The 19,393-nt window shown below is 38.1% G+C and overlaps 1 protein-coding gene across 5 annotated transcripts in view; it reads left to right on the forward strand.

The window, feature by feature from the left end:
- Bicd1 (BICD cargo adaptor 1) overlaps positions 1–19,393 on the forward strand; it is a 152,373-nt gene that overhangs the window by 68,328 nt on the left and 64,652 nt on the right. For all 5 annotated transcript variants that reach the window (XM_041634486.1, XM_041634495.1, XM_041634461.1 and 2 more), the window contains exons 3-4: positions 7,753–7,905; positions 11,620–12,045. In XM_041634486.1, coding sequence (XP_041490420.1) covers positions 7,753–7,905; positions 11,620–12,045 — 579 coding nt within the window. The remainder of the gene's footprint in view (positions 1–7,752; positions 7,906–11,619; positions 12,046–19,393) is intronic.

Below are 19,393 nucleotides of genomic sequence, written 5' to 3' on the forward strand. Positions count from 1 at the left end.
TAGTTTTATATTTGTGTGGACAGATTTAGCCTATTCCCAAGAACTATTTTGGCAAAACTGTCTTAAAATCCCCTCAGAATGTGCATATCTAGAGCCATTGGCACTCTCTCACACCATGTGGTCTTGGGTCAGCACCCCGGCCATTCTTTTTAGCATTGTTTTGTGACATCTGTTTACAATGTGTTAAAAAAAAGTTTTCACTGATTATATTTACCTTTGTTGACGATCCTTACAAATACAAACCATTGGACCTATGTATTCTTCTTGTACATTCAATTCAGTTTTAATCCTTTTGTTTCAGTTTTTCATTTGTTTATCCATTCAATATCTTTAATGTCTGTAGTAAGCTAGGCAGATGCCTTTAAAAACAAATGATCTGTCTTCTTTGACTATAGTTTTTTTTCTTTTCAAGAAGGTCATTTAGTTTGCACTTTTTAAGATTGAATCCTTTTTTGTATAATTTTTCATAATGCCTCTGAGATTCATCTAAATTGTATATATCAACATCAAGTTTGTTCCTTTTTATAGCTGGTATTATTCTACTGTATTGACATATTACAGTTTGTTTAATTACTTGCCCTATTTGTGAGCTTTTTGTTCCTCCAGGTTTTGGTGGCTATGAATAAAGAGCTACTGTACATATTAATGTACATTTATATTTTTTATGAGCAAAAATGATATTTAATTAGAATTGCCAATTTGACCTCTAGAATAGATTGTGTGATGGGCATAGTGCAGACTATCTTGACTGAGCTAACTGAGATGAGAAGACTCATCCATAAGGGTAGTACCTTGCTTTAGACTGGAAGTCTGCTGTATAAATAGACAAAATGAGCTGAACACAAGGTTCATCATTCCCTGCTTCCTGATTGTGTATGTGATGTGACTAGCTGCTCCAAGCTCTTGCCACATTGATGGATTGTACCTTTGTACTATAAGTAAAAACAAACTTTTCTTCCCGTATGTTCCTTTTGTAGGATATTTTGTCACAGCAGTAGGAAAAGAAAATAAGTCAGCACATGCTTTTCTTTCTCTCAGAAGAGTGAGAGCTCATCTGAATAACAGTGACTACGTTTTATATTACTATTAAAGTTTTATATAAGAGATTCCGTTTCCCGCTATCCTTTCCAGTATTCAATATTGTCAGTATTTTTCATTATATATATTCTAATAGGTAGTGATATACTAGTTTTTGTGATTTTAATTTTCTCAATGGATGTTAACGTTGCATATTCTTCTTGTGCTTATTTGCCCTTCATGTATACTATTTAGTGTCTTTTCAAGACTCTTACCTAGTTTATTTGATTTTTGTTCTTTAAGTTAAAGTTGAAAATTCTGTATGTATTTTGGGTATAAGTTCTTCATCAGATATATGATTTGCAAACATTTTCACCCACTATGCAACTTGTCTTTTCATTTACTTAAAAAACATCTCTTTGGGGGCTGGGCATATGGCTCAGAGTTTGATAGCTTGTCTACTCTCCTAGAGGACCTGGCTTTGATTCCCAGAATCCACATGGTGACTAGCAAGTGTAGTAGAAGGGAGCAGCGGGCTGTGTTCCCGGCGTCCGGCTGCTTAACCCCCGAAATAACCACACGGAAATCGTATTAATTAAATTACTGCATGGCCTATTAGTTTTAACCTCTTATTGGCTAACTCTTACATATTCATTTAACCCATCTCCATTAATGTGTATCGCCACTTGACTGTGGCTTACCGGCATGAGTCTAACCAGCGTTCATCTTGGAGAGGAAAGCCATGGCGTCTGCCACACTGCCTTCTTCCTCCAAGTCCTGGCTTCCCCGCCTAAGTTCTGCCCTATAAAAGACCTAGGCAGTTTCTTTATTTGACCAATGAAAGCAGCACATAGAAAGAAGACGCTCCTACACCAAGCAAGCAAGCATCTGTAACTTCAGTTCCAGTACCCTCTTCTGGCCTCTGTGGTACCAGGCATATTAGTGGTATGCATACATACATGCAGGCAAAACATCTATGAATATAAAAAAATTAAATAAAACAATCATTTTCCAGCATGAGATACTGTGTTTTGATACTATAATGAAGTACCCTAGATAGGTTATTTTGTAAAAAAAAGGAAAATCAGTTTACAGTTCTGGAGATTCAAGGGCATGTCAGCTCAGCTCTGGTAAGGATCCTGTGGTGGTGATAGGAATTTCTATAAGAGAGAGGGTTTACATCTTCAAACAGGAAGCCAAAAGTATTTTGTTCCCACAATCCCTTCTGAGGGCACACCTCCAACTAACCTAAGGATCTCCTTCTATGCCCATCACTTAAGTGTCTCCCCCTTCCTAAAACTGTCACATGGAGGACCAAACTCTCAACCCATGTCCTTGTGAAACAAACCACATCCAAACTATAGTACAGAGCAAAATAATTTTCATTGTGATGTATATAAAAAACCAACTTATTATGTGGTATGGGTACCATACAGCTCAGTGGTACAACACTTGCTTAGCACTGTTGCTTAGTATGTGCAGTGCCTTAGATCCAATTCAGAGGGAGAGGAGGAAAGAGAGAGAGGGAAAGAAAGAGACAAAGGAGAGATAAAGATAGACAGAGAAAGAGAGATAGAGAGACAAAGAAAAAAAGAATGCTTTTGATGTCTGGTTTAAGAACATTTAAAAAGGTTTGTTTTATTAAATTATGTGTATGTGTTTGCTTGCATGAATTATGCGTACCATGTAGGTGCAAGTACCTGTGGAGTCTAGAAGACAATGTTGATGCTGTGGAGCTGGATTCACAGGTGTTTGCATTAGCTGGAGAGTCACTGGAAGGCACTGAGCGAAAGAGTGACGTAAATTTGTTGGAGTGAATCCTCAAGTTTAAAGTGATAAGTAAAAAAAGGTTTATCCAGATGTGAGAAGATTGTGGTTAAGCCAGGATGACAAGTGAAGATAGTGAAAGTGGCTATATTTTCAATACATATTGAAGTTGGAACTACCATGTCCTTCCTTCCTCCCTCCCTCTCTCCTTCATTCCTTCCCTCCTTTTCTCCCTCTTTCCTTCTACCTTTGTGTGTGTGTGTGCGCATGTGCACACATGTGTGTTACTGGGATTTAACCTAAGACCCTGCAAATGCTAGGAAATTATTTTAACACTAATCTACATTGTCATTGAGAGATAGGTGTAGCACAAATAACAAAAACCCAGAGTTAGGGGTTAAAGCTGAAGACCAGAGAAACAGTGCAATAAGCCACTAGAGAGACCTTTTAACTCTGCCAGTGCTCAGACTGAAGAAACAATCTTCAGACTGCCTAGACTGCACTGTGTTTCCACCAAACCTCTGACTACACACTCCATGAGTTCTTGTCTCTTCCCCTTTATATTCCTCCTCTATCCAGCAATTTTGCTCCTGTTTCCACCTCCCCAGTGCTGGGATTCAAGTTGTAAACATGACGTGTCCTGAACTCCTTCACAGGACTGATTATCTTGTCTAAACTTTTTATATTTTTAATTTTATGTCATTATTTAAATCATGGTTGGCTAGCTTTGTGGTTTACCTCATCCACTCTGTTTTTAAGTAGGTCAAGAAGAGGAGGGAGGGCTAAGAAGAGGGAAGGGGGGGGCTAAGTCACTTTGGGCAAGAGGTTTATTAGCCTCAATGACATGCACACAAAGAAGCATAGCTCTCTTCTTAAAGAGAATAAAAGATAACTTATTATGGAGCCATTTTGAGTGATCATGGTCTGTTAACACAGATAAAGGTTACCCCAAATTTTATGTGTCAAGAGACAAATCTCAAAAGACAATAAATCAAAATATTTTGAAGACAAAACAAAAACAAACAGCCTTTAAAGTTCCAATCTTGAACAAAATTCAAAATGCCTTTCGAGATCTGAATGAAACAAACAAACCAAACCTAACTAAGTTTCTAGACCAAAGTGATTTCAAAGCAAACGAGTGAACTAAATACCTTAAACGAAGAGCTTTGGAAGTAGACTCAAAAGGCATATGTCCTATTAGGATCCTTAATTTACTCGCTCAGAATAAACAAGTAGATTGTTAACCAAAGCAAGAAAGGTCCAAGGGCCACAGGAAGAGCTAACAACCCATCTGAGGAAATAACATCAAGAAGCCTGGACTCAATAGTTTCTGGCAGATTACTGACTCTCATTCAGGTCATTCCTTTGGTGAAAAATGGATCATTTTCAGAGTTCCACATTGTGTCATCAGACACTTTTGAAATACTAAATACAGTTTTCATCTTAAAGGGAATAAGAGATAGTTTATTCTGGAGCCATTGTGAATAATCATGCCCTAGGAACTAGACTTAGGTTATTCCAGATTCCATGTTTCAATGTGGAAGTGGTTTTATGAAGTTTTATAGTTTTGCAGACCAAAGAAAGTCATCAGTCAAGACATGTTTAAATTACATTGGTGGGGACATCAGAAAGGTGGTTGCAGCACGAAGAAGGAATCTTTTTTAGGGTTCAAAATGATGTCTGATGACATTCTTAGCTTTTGGGTTTGTGGATGCTAGTGGTCTGCCTAGTTAATAGATTTCAAAGGCCTTCCTTCCTTCCTTCCTTCCTTCCTTCCTTCCTTCCTTCCTTCCTTTCTCTATTAGCCACAGGGTGTTAGTTCTACCACTCTCCATGTGGGCGAGGAATGGCTGCTGATGGTCTTGAAGGTAGCCCAAGAGAAGGTGGTTAGTTAGCCTCTGCACTTGCAGCATTCTGAACTCTCAACATTAGTGCGGTTTCAAGCAGCCGGTCTTTGCAGAAACAGCTTCTTTCCAGAAATTCTCCTTCACAACCCTAACTTCATGGCCGAAGTCCGAAGTTAAGCCTCAGTGCCTCTCCAACACTACCCCAACTCCCCAGAAGGCAAGGTTTTTTTTTGTTTTGTTGTTTTGTTTTTAGGGTTCCTTAGGAGGATGGGCAGGAAGGTGCTACACTACAGGGGAGTAAGTAAAGTTACCTTTGTATTATAAAGTTTGGTTGAAAGACTGTTTGCTCTGTGGTTTGGGCTGGGAGAAAGGTGCTTGGAAAAGTCCAGCGTATGCTTTTAGAAAAATGTTCAGATGGAGAATTTCATAAAAGAGTGGGTGGGCCTAGTTAATATGTGATCTGTGAATTGTGACACTTGTCATTTGTAGGACTTGTGAGATGTGGTGATGATCTGGCTGCCTCTGACCCCCAGGCTGTAGGAGGGCAGGGTTTATTCTTCTCAGCCCCTCTGTGTAGGACCTCACTAGCTGGAAGTCATGCTTCTCTGTTTATGTGGTGCTCTCATTTCCAATGTTTTGGTCTATAAATTCTTTAAAATATTCCTTGAAAAAGGTAAAGATCTTATGGTCAAATACATTTAGGAAGTGGTACGCATTGTATCTTGCTATAACAGAGTGTTAATATACAAAGCTCAATGAATATTGATATTTTAAAGGTTCTGAGAGGCCTAGGAGAAAAAAAAGTGTAGTTTTAACATGATTTCCTAAACTTCCTTTTATTTGAGGATTCCTGTTTGTCTCTCAAGCTATGAACACAAAGAAGTGTTTCTCCCTCACTCATTATCTGTATCATACTTAAGTGATATGTCTTATCAGTCATAAATGAGCATGGTTAAATATTCAATGCATTTTTTTCTACAGAGATGGAAAGGGAATAAAGTATAAATATACATGGAGTGGAAGTCACCGAAAGGGTTTTTATTTTTTTATTTTTTGGATTTTTCGAGACAGAGTTTCTCCGTAGCTTTTTGGTTCCTGTCCTGGAACTAGCTCTTGTAGACCAGGCTGGCCTCGAACTCACAGAGATCCGCCTGCCTCTGCCTCCCGAGTGCTGGGATTAAAGGCATGTGCCACCACCGCCCGGCTACCAAAAGGGTTTTTAAACAATGGAGAATTTTGTAGAGAATTTTTGCTTTGTTATAAGTTATAAAATTAAAGTAATAGACTCTTTGCTTATTGTGATCATCTGCCTAACCTTAACCCTGCTAAATAATCACTATTGACAGTTTGGGGAAAATTTTCACAAATATATTTATATCATGAAAGTGAAGTTTGTTTGTGTGTGCTACACATGTATTCATTTTTTAATTTTATTCATTTTTATTGGTTTGGTTTTTGAGAGAGGGTCTTGTATAACCAATCTGTCCATGAGCCCCTGATCTTCGTTGCTCTACACTCCCAAGTTCTGGAAATCCAGATGTGCACCACAATACCAAGTCCCCTTTATTTACTTATTTAAATAGAAATCTTTATGAAGTATGATTAATAAAAACTGAGAGAAATTGGGGTTCAACCTAAAGATCCAAAAAGCAAAACAGCCAGGCATTGGCTCTTACCTCGACTTCAGTCCAAAAATGGCAATCCTGCCTTCAGGAATCTCAGAAGGAGACTGTGTCTGAGAGCTGTCCGTCGTCCTCCTCCCCCTGTCTTATATTCCTCTCTAGGGCTGGGATTAAAGGTGTGGACTGTTGGGATTAAAGGCATACACCACCCGATTTCTATGGCAACTAGTGTGGCTCTTGGGATTAAAGGTGCATGTCATTGGGATTAAAGGTGCATGTCATTGTAGGTACTGGGGTTAAAGGTGTGTGTTACCAAAACCTGGTCTGTAACATTGACCAGTGGAATTGTTTTACTCTCAGATCTTCAAGCAGTCTTTATTTATTAAAATACAGTTGAAATGCCACTACATCTTTACTTTAAAAATAATTGTTTTTATTTTATATGTGTGAGTGTTTTCTCTGTATATATGAAAGTGCACTGAGTTCATGGCTGGTGCCTGTGGAGATGGAAGGAGGGATGGGATGTACTGCACAGGAGATACAGATGCTTGTAAGCTGCCATGTGGACCCTGGCAATCCAATCAGGTCCTCACAAGAACAGCAAGTGCTCTCAACCCCTGAGCCATTTCTTCAGTCCACTCTCTTAATCTTGACACATAATGAGATTCTATTGCGCATCCTAGTCCACAGCTTATTTTTATCATTTAATAATACATTGTAGCTAGATTTCCATTTTAACACTTCAAAGTTCCCTCTGATTATTTATCATCATTTCAAATGATTTTGTAATTCAGAGTAAAATAATTTATTTCACTGTGACCCCAAATAGCAAAAGTTTAGTCTATTTTCCATTCTTTGTGTGAATAAATAGGAATTTACTTAGATTTTTATTTCTTTGAAAATGTTTTTAAAAATGATTTTCAGTCCACAACACCAGAGAATCTAGGAAGCAAAGAGGACCTTAAGAGAGACATACATGGATTTACATAGGAAGGAAAAAAATGACAAGATCTCCTGAGTAAATTGGGAGCGTGGTGGTCATGGGAGAGGGTAGAAAGAGGGAGGGGATGAATGGAGGGGAGTGGAAAAATATATAGCTCAATAAAAAGAATGATTTTTAAATGTCAGATTTCTTTTTCTTTCTTTCTTTCTTCTTCTTCTTCTTCTTTTTTTTTTTTTCGAGACAAGGTTTCTCTGTAGTTTTTGGTGTCTGTCCTGGAACTAGCTCTTGTAGACCAGGCTGGCCTCGAACTCACGGAGATCCGCCTGCCTCTGCCTCCCAAATGCTGGGATTAAAGGCGTGCGCCACCACCACCTGGGTAAATGTCAGATTTCTTTAGAAATTTTGATAGATATTATTAAATTGTCATCTAAAAAGGCAGTGCCCATTTAAATACAGGAACTCTTTTCTGTTATCTAACAACCAGGGTTTCTTTTCTACATTTTCTTAAACCTAGAGTAAGGAAGTTTTATACTGATTGCTTATATTGTTGTTTCAGAATAATGAGATGGTGGAGCTACAGAGAATACGAATGAAAGATGAAATCCGAGAATATAAATTCCGGGAGACCAGACTCCTTCAGGACTATACAGAACTGGAGGAAGAAAATATTACATTGCAAAAACTGGTGTCCACATTAAAACAGAACCAGGTGAGGATTAAGATTTTCTTCAAAAGTTATACCATAGATAGATCTACATTTTCTAATAAACGAAGTTTATTCTTCCCTTTTTTTCAAAATGTTTATTTTTATGTGTGTGTATGAGCACATACAGGAGTGCAGGTGCTTGCAGGAGCCGCAGACTCGGAATCTCCCTGGAACCCGAGTTAGAGGTACTTGTGAGACCCTTGATGTGGGTGCTGGAGTCAGGTCCTCTGGAAGAGCAGCGCATGCCCTTTAACTGCTGAGCCATCTTTTTAGCCCTATACTTTGTTTCTTAAGAAAGAACTTGTCATGTTTTCTATACTTCTTTGTGTGCTGGAATTTCTCTGTCTTACTATGTCAGCTAAAATGTATAAGAAAAAATGTAAGTAGTATAGTTTACAATGCAGTTTTATTAAGTAAGCAAAATTTTAATTTGTTTTAACTTAGTCATCATTTGTTTTAGTAGTAAGTCAAATATAATAAATTATAATAAATTTAACTTAGCAACTTCCTATTGCTGCTGGTGTACTAACTTGTTTTATACAGATAGCACCCTTAAGATCTTTCTATAAAACTTGTCTGTCTTCCTCCCTTTTTTCTGTCCCCCTTCCCTTCCCTTCCCTTCCCTTCCCTTCCCTTCCCTTCGCTTAGATTCTCTTCCCTTTCCTTTCTTTCCTTCCTTCCCCAATGTCCCTTCCCTTACCCAATTTCTTCTTTTTCTCTTTCCTTCCTTTCTATCTTCCCTTCTTTCCTAGCTGCCCCTTTCTGTCCCTCCGCATTTCTCCCATCTCTTCTCATCTCTCCTCTCCTCTCTTTCCTTCCTCTCTCTTTTCCCCTTTCTTTCATCTCTCCTCCTCCCCTTTGTCTGTCTGTCTCTTCTTTCATTTTAAATGCTTGATTTCTTTTTCAGCTGTAACCTTATTATAAAAGCCCCTTATAAATTACATTTTCTTCCTATAATAAAGCTTGGATGATGTTTTAGTTCCTTTTTATTGCTGTAATAAAACACCACGACAAAAACAACTTAGGGACAAAAGGGTCTATTTTGGTTTAGCAAGCAGGAAAGATATGGTGACAGGAACAAGAAGTTGGATGGTTATATTACATTTGCCCCTGGAAAGCAGAGAGTGATCAGGTAATGGAGCTGGGCTATAAATCCTCAAGGCATACCCCACAGTTACCAACTTCCATCAGCAAGACCCTACCTCCTAAAATTTCCACAGCCTTTCTAAACAGCACCACTGGGTGTGAGTCATGTATTCAAACATGTGAGCCTATAGGGGACATTTCACCTTCAAACCACAACATTCTGCTTCTGGCTACCTCACCCACCCCAGGCTAATGGACGTTACTTAGTGCAAAATGTATTTAGTCTAACTGAATCCTACAGCTTCATGTCTGCCATCTGGGGCTTGTGATGAAAGTGGCTGTACCCCATTCCTCTAGCTCTGTCTTCTGGTATATATAGACTCTGTCTTAGGTAGGCTTCATAACATACCTATAGCTTTCCTTGGCAGATGGTTCATGATTCTGGTATTTCCAATATTTTAAATCTCCACTACCACTTAGGGTTCACCCTCACAGTTTCACTCTGTGGTTTCTCAGGACCTTTTTTCAGGAACTTTACCCATGCCACATGCTGCTTGGTCCCCAAAGTCTTTGAAACTGTGGAAGAAGACTTCATGATCCTTTCAATATTACATCTCTCATACCTGCAAAACTAGTACCACATGTTACTAGCAGACACTAGTAAGCTCTGCTGACACCTTGTATTGGAACATGGTTCCATCTTATAACACTAGGTAATTCATTTCCAGGAGCTGGATATCACATGGACATTGGAGCTTAGGTTCTCTGCTTTTAAAGAGATATATTTTTACTAGCCTTCTGTTATAGGGAGGCTGTTAGTTTGTTTCCTGGCTGCCTGGCAGCTCAGACCTGAAATAATCACACAGAATTTGTATTAATTAAATCACTGCATGGCCCGTTAGCTCTAACTTCTTATTGGCTAACTCTTACTTCTTAATTTAACCCATCTCCATTAATTTGTTCATCACACGAGGTCGTGGCCTACCAACAAAATTTCAGTGTGTCTGTCTCCAGTGGCAGCTCCATGGCTTCTCCCTTACTGTGCCTACTTTCTCCCAGCATTCAGTTTAGTTTTCCCCACCTACCTAAATTCTGCCCTATCAATAGGCCAAAGCAGTTTCTTTGTTCACCAGTTCACAGTATACAGAGGGGAATCACACATCACCCTTCTTCTCCAATTATTACTCTTTATCACTGCAGATCTACATGGACTTCATGGATTGCCTCTGGCATAGATTCTTTGTGTGGACTGTAGTAGGAAGTTATATAGCAAGAGAGAAGTCTGGTTCACAGAGGATCTTACGGAGCTGAGATTCCAAGCTTGACTTGGCTGTCTATTCCCATTTTGTTACACAGGGTAAAGTCCTTCTATCTTAACTAAGGCATTTTCAATTAGTTCTTATTTAGTTCAGTCAAATCTATATCCCAACTAAACTGGTACCTCAACATTTTCAAAATAAATAATTCCATTAATATTACAAAAGGAAGGAGGAAAAAGAGTAAAATATATATGAAAGCAATAATGATCTATGATTCCTGTTTCAATTTAAAACAATAAAAATACAGATATAAAACTAAATGTACAGTTTATATTAGTATCTAGGAGTATAATGTTTATTACTTGTTCTAGTTTTTTTTCAGAATAGTTATTTACTAAGCAAATGCTTATTGAAGAGCAGAATTTGGTTTTAAACATTGTGGAGGAGCATTGACATACTAAGGGATACCTAGGAGAATCAAAAGGTACTTAAAATTTTTTTATTGAGAAAGAGTATCAATATGTAACCTGGACTAGCCTGGAAACTTACTGTGTAGTCCATGTTGGCCTCAAACTCACAGATTTGCTTGCCTTTGCCTCCAGAGTTCTGGGATTAAAGAGATGTAGCACCGTGTGTGCCCCAGAAAACATGTTTTTAAAAGGTGGCATAGTATCGTGGAAGAGTCTCCAGGAACATACAAGCTCAGAGACACTGTCATCTATGGTGTCTGTGGCCAAAGTTTATTTGAGCAGGTTCTTTATTATAATTAGAGAGGATGTTACATTACTCACAGCATGGATATTCATTATTTGGGGCTAAATTTTTGGCTTTTTAAAATCTTATTCTCAAAAATGTTTTATTGAAATTTTGGTCTTCTTGTGATCTTTTAAACAAATGTTTGTCTGCATACTAAAGCTGTATTTTTAGTTGATGAAATAAAACAGTGGTGATAAAGATTTTTTTCTTGGGTGCTGCATATTAAAAAATTTGAAAAAAGTTATCAAAATATTTTATGGTTGCTTATTAGGAAAACAATGAATCCTAATAAATAATGGATCCTTTTGTCCACTATGTCCTAAAAAAAATCCTAGCATAATAAATACCTTTTCATTTCTGCTGTGTTTTAAAAATATATTTTTATATTTTAAAATATAGCTAGTTGTATATATATATGTGTATGTGTGTGTGTTTGTATCTATGTAACTGTTGTGTTGTGTGTTATCCTAAGAATGTAGTATGCATTTTTTATTTTTTATTTTGTAGACTGTTTATATTTTACTTAAATGATTAAATCCATTAGAGTGTTTAATGGAAATTTTTATTAAGGTCAAAATTTTATCTTTATGAATCTTCTTTAACCTGTCTAATTTAGGTTGAATATGAAGGCTTAAAACATGAAATTAAGCGATTTGAAGAAGAAACAGTGTTATTGAACAGCCAACTGGAAGATGCCATCCGACTGAAAGAGATTGCAGAGCATCAGTTGGAAGAAGCCCTTGAGACATTGAAAAATGAAAGAGAGCAAAAGAACAACCTGAGGAAGGAGCTGTCCCAGTACATCAACCTCAGTGATAACCACATCAGCATCTCGGTAGATGGGCTCAAGTTTTCTGAGGATGGGAGCGAGCCAAACAACGACGACAAGATGAATGGGCATATCCATGGGCCTCTTGGGAAACTTAATGGAGACTATCGTACCCCCACATCACGGAAAGGAGAATCCCTACACCCCGTGTCTGACTTATTCAGTGAGCTGAACATTTCAGAAATTCAGAAATTGAAGCAGCAGCTCATGCAGGTAAGAACTTTACTTTTATCTACAATAATGAATTTCATGTTGATTGATGTTGTGTGCCATGGGAATTCTGATTCTCAGATTTTTCTTCCTGATTAATTTTTTTTCACATATTGATTCTTCAACTAGAAGATTTGGAAATAAGATATTTTAGAAAGACATGACAGAAAGAATGGTGAAAATAAATTTTTTTTTGAAGCTCTTGAGAAATGAGTTGGGCATAGCTCAGTAGTAGAGAGCTTGCCTAGCAATTTCTGGGTCCTGGATTCAGTCTGTAGCACCATAATAAAAGAGCTTCTTTGATTTATGATTTGGAGTACAGTGTGGTCTGTGAAAAGACAAATCATTCATATATTTATGAATGATAAGAGAATTCAGAAATATTATATGCAAGTAAAATGACAGAAAATACTGCTTTTAAGATAATGGTTACATTCCTCAGAAACACAAAGACACAAAGGATTTTAAATACACAAGGACTTCCTAAATAAAAAGCAGTCAAGATTCCATATGGTTAAAAACACAAAACAAGTGTAAGTAAGAAAACGTATAATTCTCTTTCTTGGTTGAGTCTTTGTTTGGTTTCAGTATCAGAGTAACTGTAGCCTCATAAAAAGAGTTTGGCAATGTTCCTTCTGTTTTTATTATGTGGAACTCTTTGAAGAGTACAGGTATTACCACTTCTTGGGAAGTTCTGGTAGAATTCTGCACTGAAACCATCCAGTCCTGGGCTTCTTTTAGTTGGGAGGCTTTTGATGACTGCTTTTATTTCCTTGAAGGTTGTAAGTCTATTTAATTTGTTTACCTGGTTTTGATTTAATTTTGGTATGTGGTACCTATACAGAAAATTGTCCATTTCTTTTATATTTTCCAATTTTGTGGAAGACAGATTTTCGAAGTATGACCTAATGATTCTCTGAATTTCCTCAGTGTCTGTTGCTGCGTCCCCCTTTTCATTTCTGATTTTGTTAATTTTGATGTTTTATCCCTGCCTTTTGATTAGTTTGGATAAAGGTTTATCTATCGTGTTGATTTTCTCAAAGAACCAGCTCTTTGTCTCATTCTTTGTATTGTTTTCTTTGTTTTTATTTTATTGATTTCAGCCCTCAATTGATTATTTCCTGTCTTTTACTCCTCCTGATAAGTTTGCTTCCTTTTGTTCTAGAGCTTTCAGGTGTGCTGTTAAGTCACTAGTGTGAGATTTTTTTTCCCCCTTTCTTTATGTAGGCACTTAGTGCAATGAACTTTCCTCTTAGCACCGCTTTCATAGTGTTCCACAGGTTTAAGTACGTTGTGCCTTCACTTTTGTTGAATTCTAGGAAGTCTTTAAATTCTTTCTTTATTTCTTCCTTGACCAAGGGGTGGTTCAATTGGGCACTGTTCAATTTCCATGAATTTGTAGGCTTTACCAATTAGTGTTGTTAAATTCTAACGTTAAACCATGATGATCCATTAAGATACAGGGTTTTTTTTTCTTCCAATTTTTTTGTATGGGTTGAGGTCTGCTGTGTTACTGAGTATGTGGTCAATTTTAGAGAAGCTTCCATGAGGTGCTGAGAAGATAATTTTTTTTGTGTGTTTGGTTGAAATGTTCTGTAGATGTCTGCTAACTCCATTTGATTCATGACATCTGTTAGTTCTCTTATTTCTCTGTTAAGTTTCTGTCTGGTTGACCTGTCCATTGTGGAGATTGGGGTGTTGAAGTTTCCTTCTTTTAGTGTGTGGGGTTTGATGTGCCATTTAAGCTTTAGTAATGTTTTTTTTTTTTTCATATGTGGGTGCTCTTGCATTTGGGGCATAGATGTTGAGGATTGAGACTTCATCTTGATGGATTTTTCCTCTTAAGAGTATAAATTGTCTTCCATCTCTTCTGATTGATTTTAGTTTGGAGCCTGTTTTGTGAGATATTTGGATAGTTACACCTGCTTGTTTCTTAGGTCCATTTGATTGGAAAACCTTTTCCCAACTTTTTACTCTGAAGTAATGTCTGTCTTTGAGATTGAGGTGTGTTTCTTGTATACATTAGAAGGCTGGATCTTGTTTTTGTATCCATTCTCTTAGCCTGTGTCTTTTTATAGGTGAATTGAGTCCATTGATATTAAAAGATATTAATGACCAGTGATTGTTAAATGCTCTTATTGTTCAGTGGTAGTGTTTGTGTGTTTCCCTTTTTTTAGGTTTTGCTGATTTATTTTTCTGTTGCCTGTGTTTTTTTGGGTGCAGTTTGGCTTCCTTGGGTTGAAGTTTTTCTTCTAGTACTTTTATTAGGGCTGGATTTGTGGATAGGTATTGTTGAAATCTTGTTTTATCATCAAATATCTTGTTTTCTCCATCTATGGTGATGGAAAGATCTGTGGTCTCTTAGTGTCTGCAGCACATCTCTCTAGGACCTTCTAGCTTTCATGATTTTCATTGAGAAGTTGAGTGTAATTCTTATAGGTCTGTTTTTATACGCTAATTGGCCTTTTGCCTTTGCAGCTCTTAATATTGTCTCTTTATTCTGTATGTTTTGTGTTTTGATTATTATATGGCGAGGCACTTTTTTTTTTTTTTTGGTTCAGTCTACTAGGTGTTCTATGAGATTTTTGTACCTTCATAGGAATATCCTTCTTAAGATTGGGAAAGTTTTCTTCTATGATTTTGTTGAATATATTTTCTGTGCATTTGAGCTGGAGTTCTCTTTCTATTCCTATTATTCTTAAGTTTGGTATTTTCATAGTGTCCCAGATTTCCCGTTATATGTTAAGAATTTGTTGGATTTCACATTTTCTTTGACCAATGGATCTATTTCCTCTATCATATCTTCAATGTCTGAGATTCTCTCTTCCATCACTTGTATTCTCTTGTTCATGCTTGCCTCAATAGTTCCCGTTCGTTTACCCAGATTTTCTATATCCAGAATTCTCTCAGTTTGTATTTTCTTTATTGCCTCTATTTAAGTCTTCAAGTCTTTAACTGCTTGCTTTACTTGTTTGATTGTTTTTTCTTGGTTTTCTTTGAGAAATTTATTGATTTCCAATTTTTTGTTTGTCTTTTCCTCCAGTTTTTCATGGAAATTTTCATTTCCTCTTTAAATGTCTCCATCATCCTCATAAAGTTACATTTCAAATCATTTTCTTCTGCTTCTTTTTGGTTAGGATGATCAAGTCTTCCTGTTGTTGCTTTGTTGCTTTTTAGGTTGTTGGGTGAATTCTTACATTGGCACCTATTCATCTCTTCCTCCAATTGGTGCTGGCAGTGTCTTTGCCTCTTAGCCCAATCCTTGCAGTGGCTGTCTATCTTTGGTAACTGTTCTTGGTCTATTCTGTACTGTCACTGTTTGTGTCTGAGGGAGCCACTGAGATCTTGATCCACTCTGTGCAGTCACAACCTGTGCTTCAGAGTTTCTCTCTTCTTGGGGACCAGCCTTGATTAGAAATATAGTAAGGAATATGAAGATACAAATGAAAATAATAAAATGGAGAAACATATAGTATAGCATTGGGAGGGATTTCCAGTGAGTATTAAAAATTCATCCACATTTAATTTTCAATTGTTTTAAATACCCCTGACTCCAAAAGGTAGGAATGAGATAAAAAGCTGCATTAACAGATACAAGGAAATGAACATACCAATTGAAAGTCACAGGCTACATTCATAGTTAAACATTCTGTTGTTAGAACAAAACAAGTCACATTCACACCCTAGACCAAAGCATTCTGTAGGCAAACCACTCTCTGGGCAGAATCCAGTTATCTCCTTAAGGGAATTGGAACTTAGTTGGCTCCTTAGACTTCTGTTTGAGGTAGGAACACATCTACTTTTCTATTCTTGGAGTACAAAGTCTGGCTATTAGCTATACCTGTTGACAATAACCTTGAGAGAGCAGAATTCTCTGATCTACGTCTATGTGGGACCTTTGTTTGAGGTAGAGGCACAATAACCTTAAAGAACTAGAGGTAAGTTCCAACTCTCTGACCTTTGGTCTACATGGAAATAGGCTCATATTTTTGGCTTCCACAATTCCTCCCTTTTTATTTATTTTAATAATGCCTCTACTTCTGCATCAGGCAGATGGTTGCTTCTGCCTTTGGTGAACACTTTTCCATTTCCCAGACTTACCCATCTTCTGAACATGCCTTCCAAATATGCAAGTCCATGTCTTAGGCACCTGGGGGAAAAAGGATCAAACCTGTCACTGACTGTCAGCCTCTGTAAATAAAGGGTTAAAGGAGACAGTACTGGACTCTGTGTCTCTGAGCCAAGTTTCTTTTTTTTTTTAAATTTATTTTTTATTGAAAAAAATTTCCGCCTCCTCCCAGCCTCCCATTTCCCTCCAACTCCTCTCCCCCTTCCCTCACTGCTCTCCCCCTCTCTCTCCAGTCCGAAGAACAGTCAGGGTTCCCTGCCCTGTGGAAAGTCCAAGGTCCTTCCCCCTCCATCCAGGTCTAGGAAGGTGAGCATCCAAACTGGCTAGGCTCCCACAAAGCCAGAAAATGAAGTAGGATCAAAACCCAGTGCCATTGTCCTTGGCTTCTCATCAGCCCTCATTGTCCGCCATGTTCAGAGAGTCCGGTTTTATCCCATGCTTTTTCAGTCATAGTCCAGCTGGCCTTGGTGAGCTCCCAATAGATCCGCCCCACTGTCTCAGTGGGTGGGTGCACCCCTCGTGGTCCTGACTTCCTTGCTTATGTTCTCCCTCCTTCTGCTCCTCATTGGGACCTTGGGAGCTCAGTCCAGTGCTCCAGTGTGGGTCTCTGTCTCTATCTCCATCCATCGCCAGATGAAGGTTCTATGGTTATATGCAAGATATTCATCAGTATGGCTAAAGGATAGGGTCATTTCAGGTTCCCTATCCTCAGCTGCCCAAGGAACTAGGTGGGGACATCGCCCTGGGCACCTGGGAGCCCCTCTAGGTTCAAGCCCTAAGATGGCTCCCTTAATTAGGATATATACTTCCCTGCTTCCATATCCACCGTTCCTTTATCCCAACCATCCCATTCCCCCAAGCTTCCCCCATCCTCCCCTTTTCACTTTTCTCTCCCCATCTCCCCTAATCCCCATCCCACCCCACACCCAAGATCCCAATTTTTTGCCTGGCAATCTTGTCTACTTCCCATATCCAGGAGGATAACTATATGTTTTTCTTTGGGTTCACCTTCTTATTTAGCTTCTTTAGGATCACAAATTATAGACTCAATGTTCTTTATTTATGGCTAGAAACCAATTATGAGTGAGTATATCCCATGTTCATCTTTTTGGGTCTGGGTTACCTCACTCAGCATAGTGTTTTCTATTTCCATCCATCCATTTTTTTTTTTTTGGTTTTTCGAGACAGGGTTTCTCTGTGGTTTTGGAGCCTGTCCTGGAACTAGCTCTTGTAGACCAGACTGGTCTCGAACTCACAGAGATCTGCCTGCCTCTGCCTCCTAAGCACTGGGATTAAACCCATGCGCCACCACCGCCCGGCTATTTCCATCCATTTGCATGCAAAATTCAAGAAGCCATTGTTTTTTACCTCTGAGTAGTACTCTAACGTATACACACTTTCTTCATCCATTCTTCCATTGAAGGACATCTAGGTTGTTTCCAGTTTCTGGCTATTACAAATAATGCTGCTATGAACATAGTTGAACAAATGCTTTTGTAATATGATAGGGCATCTCTTGGGTATATTCCCAAGAGTGGTTTTGCTGGGTCCTGGGGTAGGTTGATCCCGAATTACCTGAGAAATCGCCACACTGATTTCCAAAGTGGTTGCACAAGTTTGCATTCCCACCAGCAATGGATGAGGGTACCCCTTCCTCCACAACCTCTCCAGCAAAGACCATCATTGGTGTTTTTGATTTTAGCCATTCTGATAGGTGTAAGATGATTCTGAGCCAAGTTTCCACCAAGAGAGTTCATCCACATTTAGCTAATGGTAAGCAAGCAGATAATACTTTGTGTTATTCATACTTCTATGGCTATAATATCCCCTAATTACAGGAGTGGAGGATCACCAGGCTTGGAAATGCCCACTTTTGAATTGGTCTAGAGTATTCAGCAGTATTAAAATCTAAATGTGTCTTATCAAACATGTAAAATTCAAGAATTCATTGCTAATGTCAAACTTTTCTTAGACAAGTTCTAATCATTTTCTAATCATAAACATCTTATAGTAAACTAAAGCATTAGCAGGTGGATACCATAACACAATTTAACAGGTCAATACTATAGCACAATTTGTCAAAACACAGTTCTCTTCAATTCATCCTAACCAAAATACAGGAGAAGGTTTTTGTAATGGGCAAGAGTACAAATGCAATGCTGCTCGTAAGGAAATTGTCTCAGCATCTGGACAACAGCAAACCCCTTAGACTCCCTCCTCATATCTAAAGAGGGCCTCCAGTCACTCCTTGTAATGAGTCTGTCCCAGCATCTGGACAGCAGCAAACCCTTTAGACTCCCTCCTCATATCTAAAGAGGGCCTCCAGTCACTCCTTGTAATGAGTCTGTTTTCCTCTGATGGGGAAATTGAGGTCTCAGTTCTCATGTCCTATATTTCAACAGAAGACTGACTACCTCACTGGCAGTCTGAGTTCTGTGTCCCAAAGCATAAAACACTCAAATGTTCAGTCTGCATTTCTAGTCTGACTCTAAATTGAACAAGATTCACTAGGTCTGGAAGTTTTCATGGAAAGTTATCAAAAACATTCTTAGGTTTGGTCATTTCAGGGTGTCTCAGAGTTTCTGGATGTTTTGTGTTAAGAATTTGTTGGATGTAACATTTTCTTTGACCAATAAATCTATTTCCTCTATCATATCTTCAATGCCCGAGACTCTTCTCTTCCATCTCTTGTATTCTGTTGGTTATGGTTGCATCTGTAGTTCCTGTTTGTTTACTCAGATTTTTTCCCATTTACAGAGCTTCTTTGGTTTGTGTTTTCTTTATTGCCCCTATTTCAGTTTTCAAGCCTTCAACTGTTTTAACCATTTGCCTTACCTGTTTGATTATTTTTTTCCTTGAGTTTCTTTAAGAGATTTATTGATTTCTTCCAATATATTTGTTTGCCTTTTCTTCATTTCTTTAAGGGAATTTTTCATTTCCCCTTTATGGGTCGCTATCATCTTCATAAAATTATATTTAAGGTCATTTTCTTCTGCTTCTTCTTAGGATGATCAGGTCTTCCTGTTGTATGACCATTGGGTTCTGGTGTTGCCATGTTGCTTTTTAGGTTGTTGAATGAATTCTTGCATTGGCACCTACCCATCTCTTCCTCCCATTGGTGCAAGCAGTGTCTTTGTCTCTTTTTCCAATCCTTACACATGGTGTCTCTGTATCAAGGATCCTCTCTTGGACCAATTGTTGCAATTGCTGTCTGTGTCTTAG

The sequence above is a fragment of the Microtus oregoni genome, unplaced genomic scaffold, assembly GCF_018167655.1.
Source record: "Microtus oregoni isolate MIOR12 unplaced genomic scaffold, Mior012 000002F_ref0000024, whole genome shotgun sequence".
Taxonomy (NCBI): Eukaryota; Metazoa; Chordata; class Mammalia; order Rodentia; family Cricetidae; genus Microtus; species Microtus oregoni.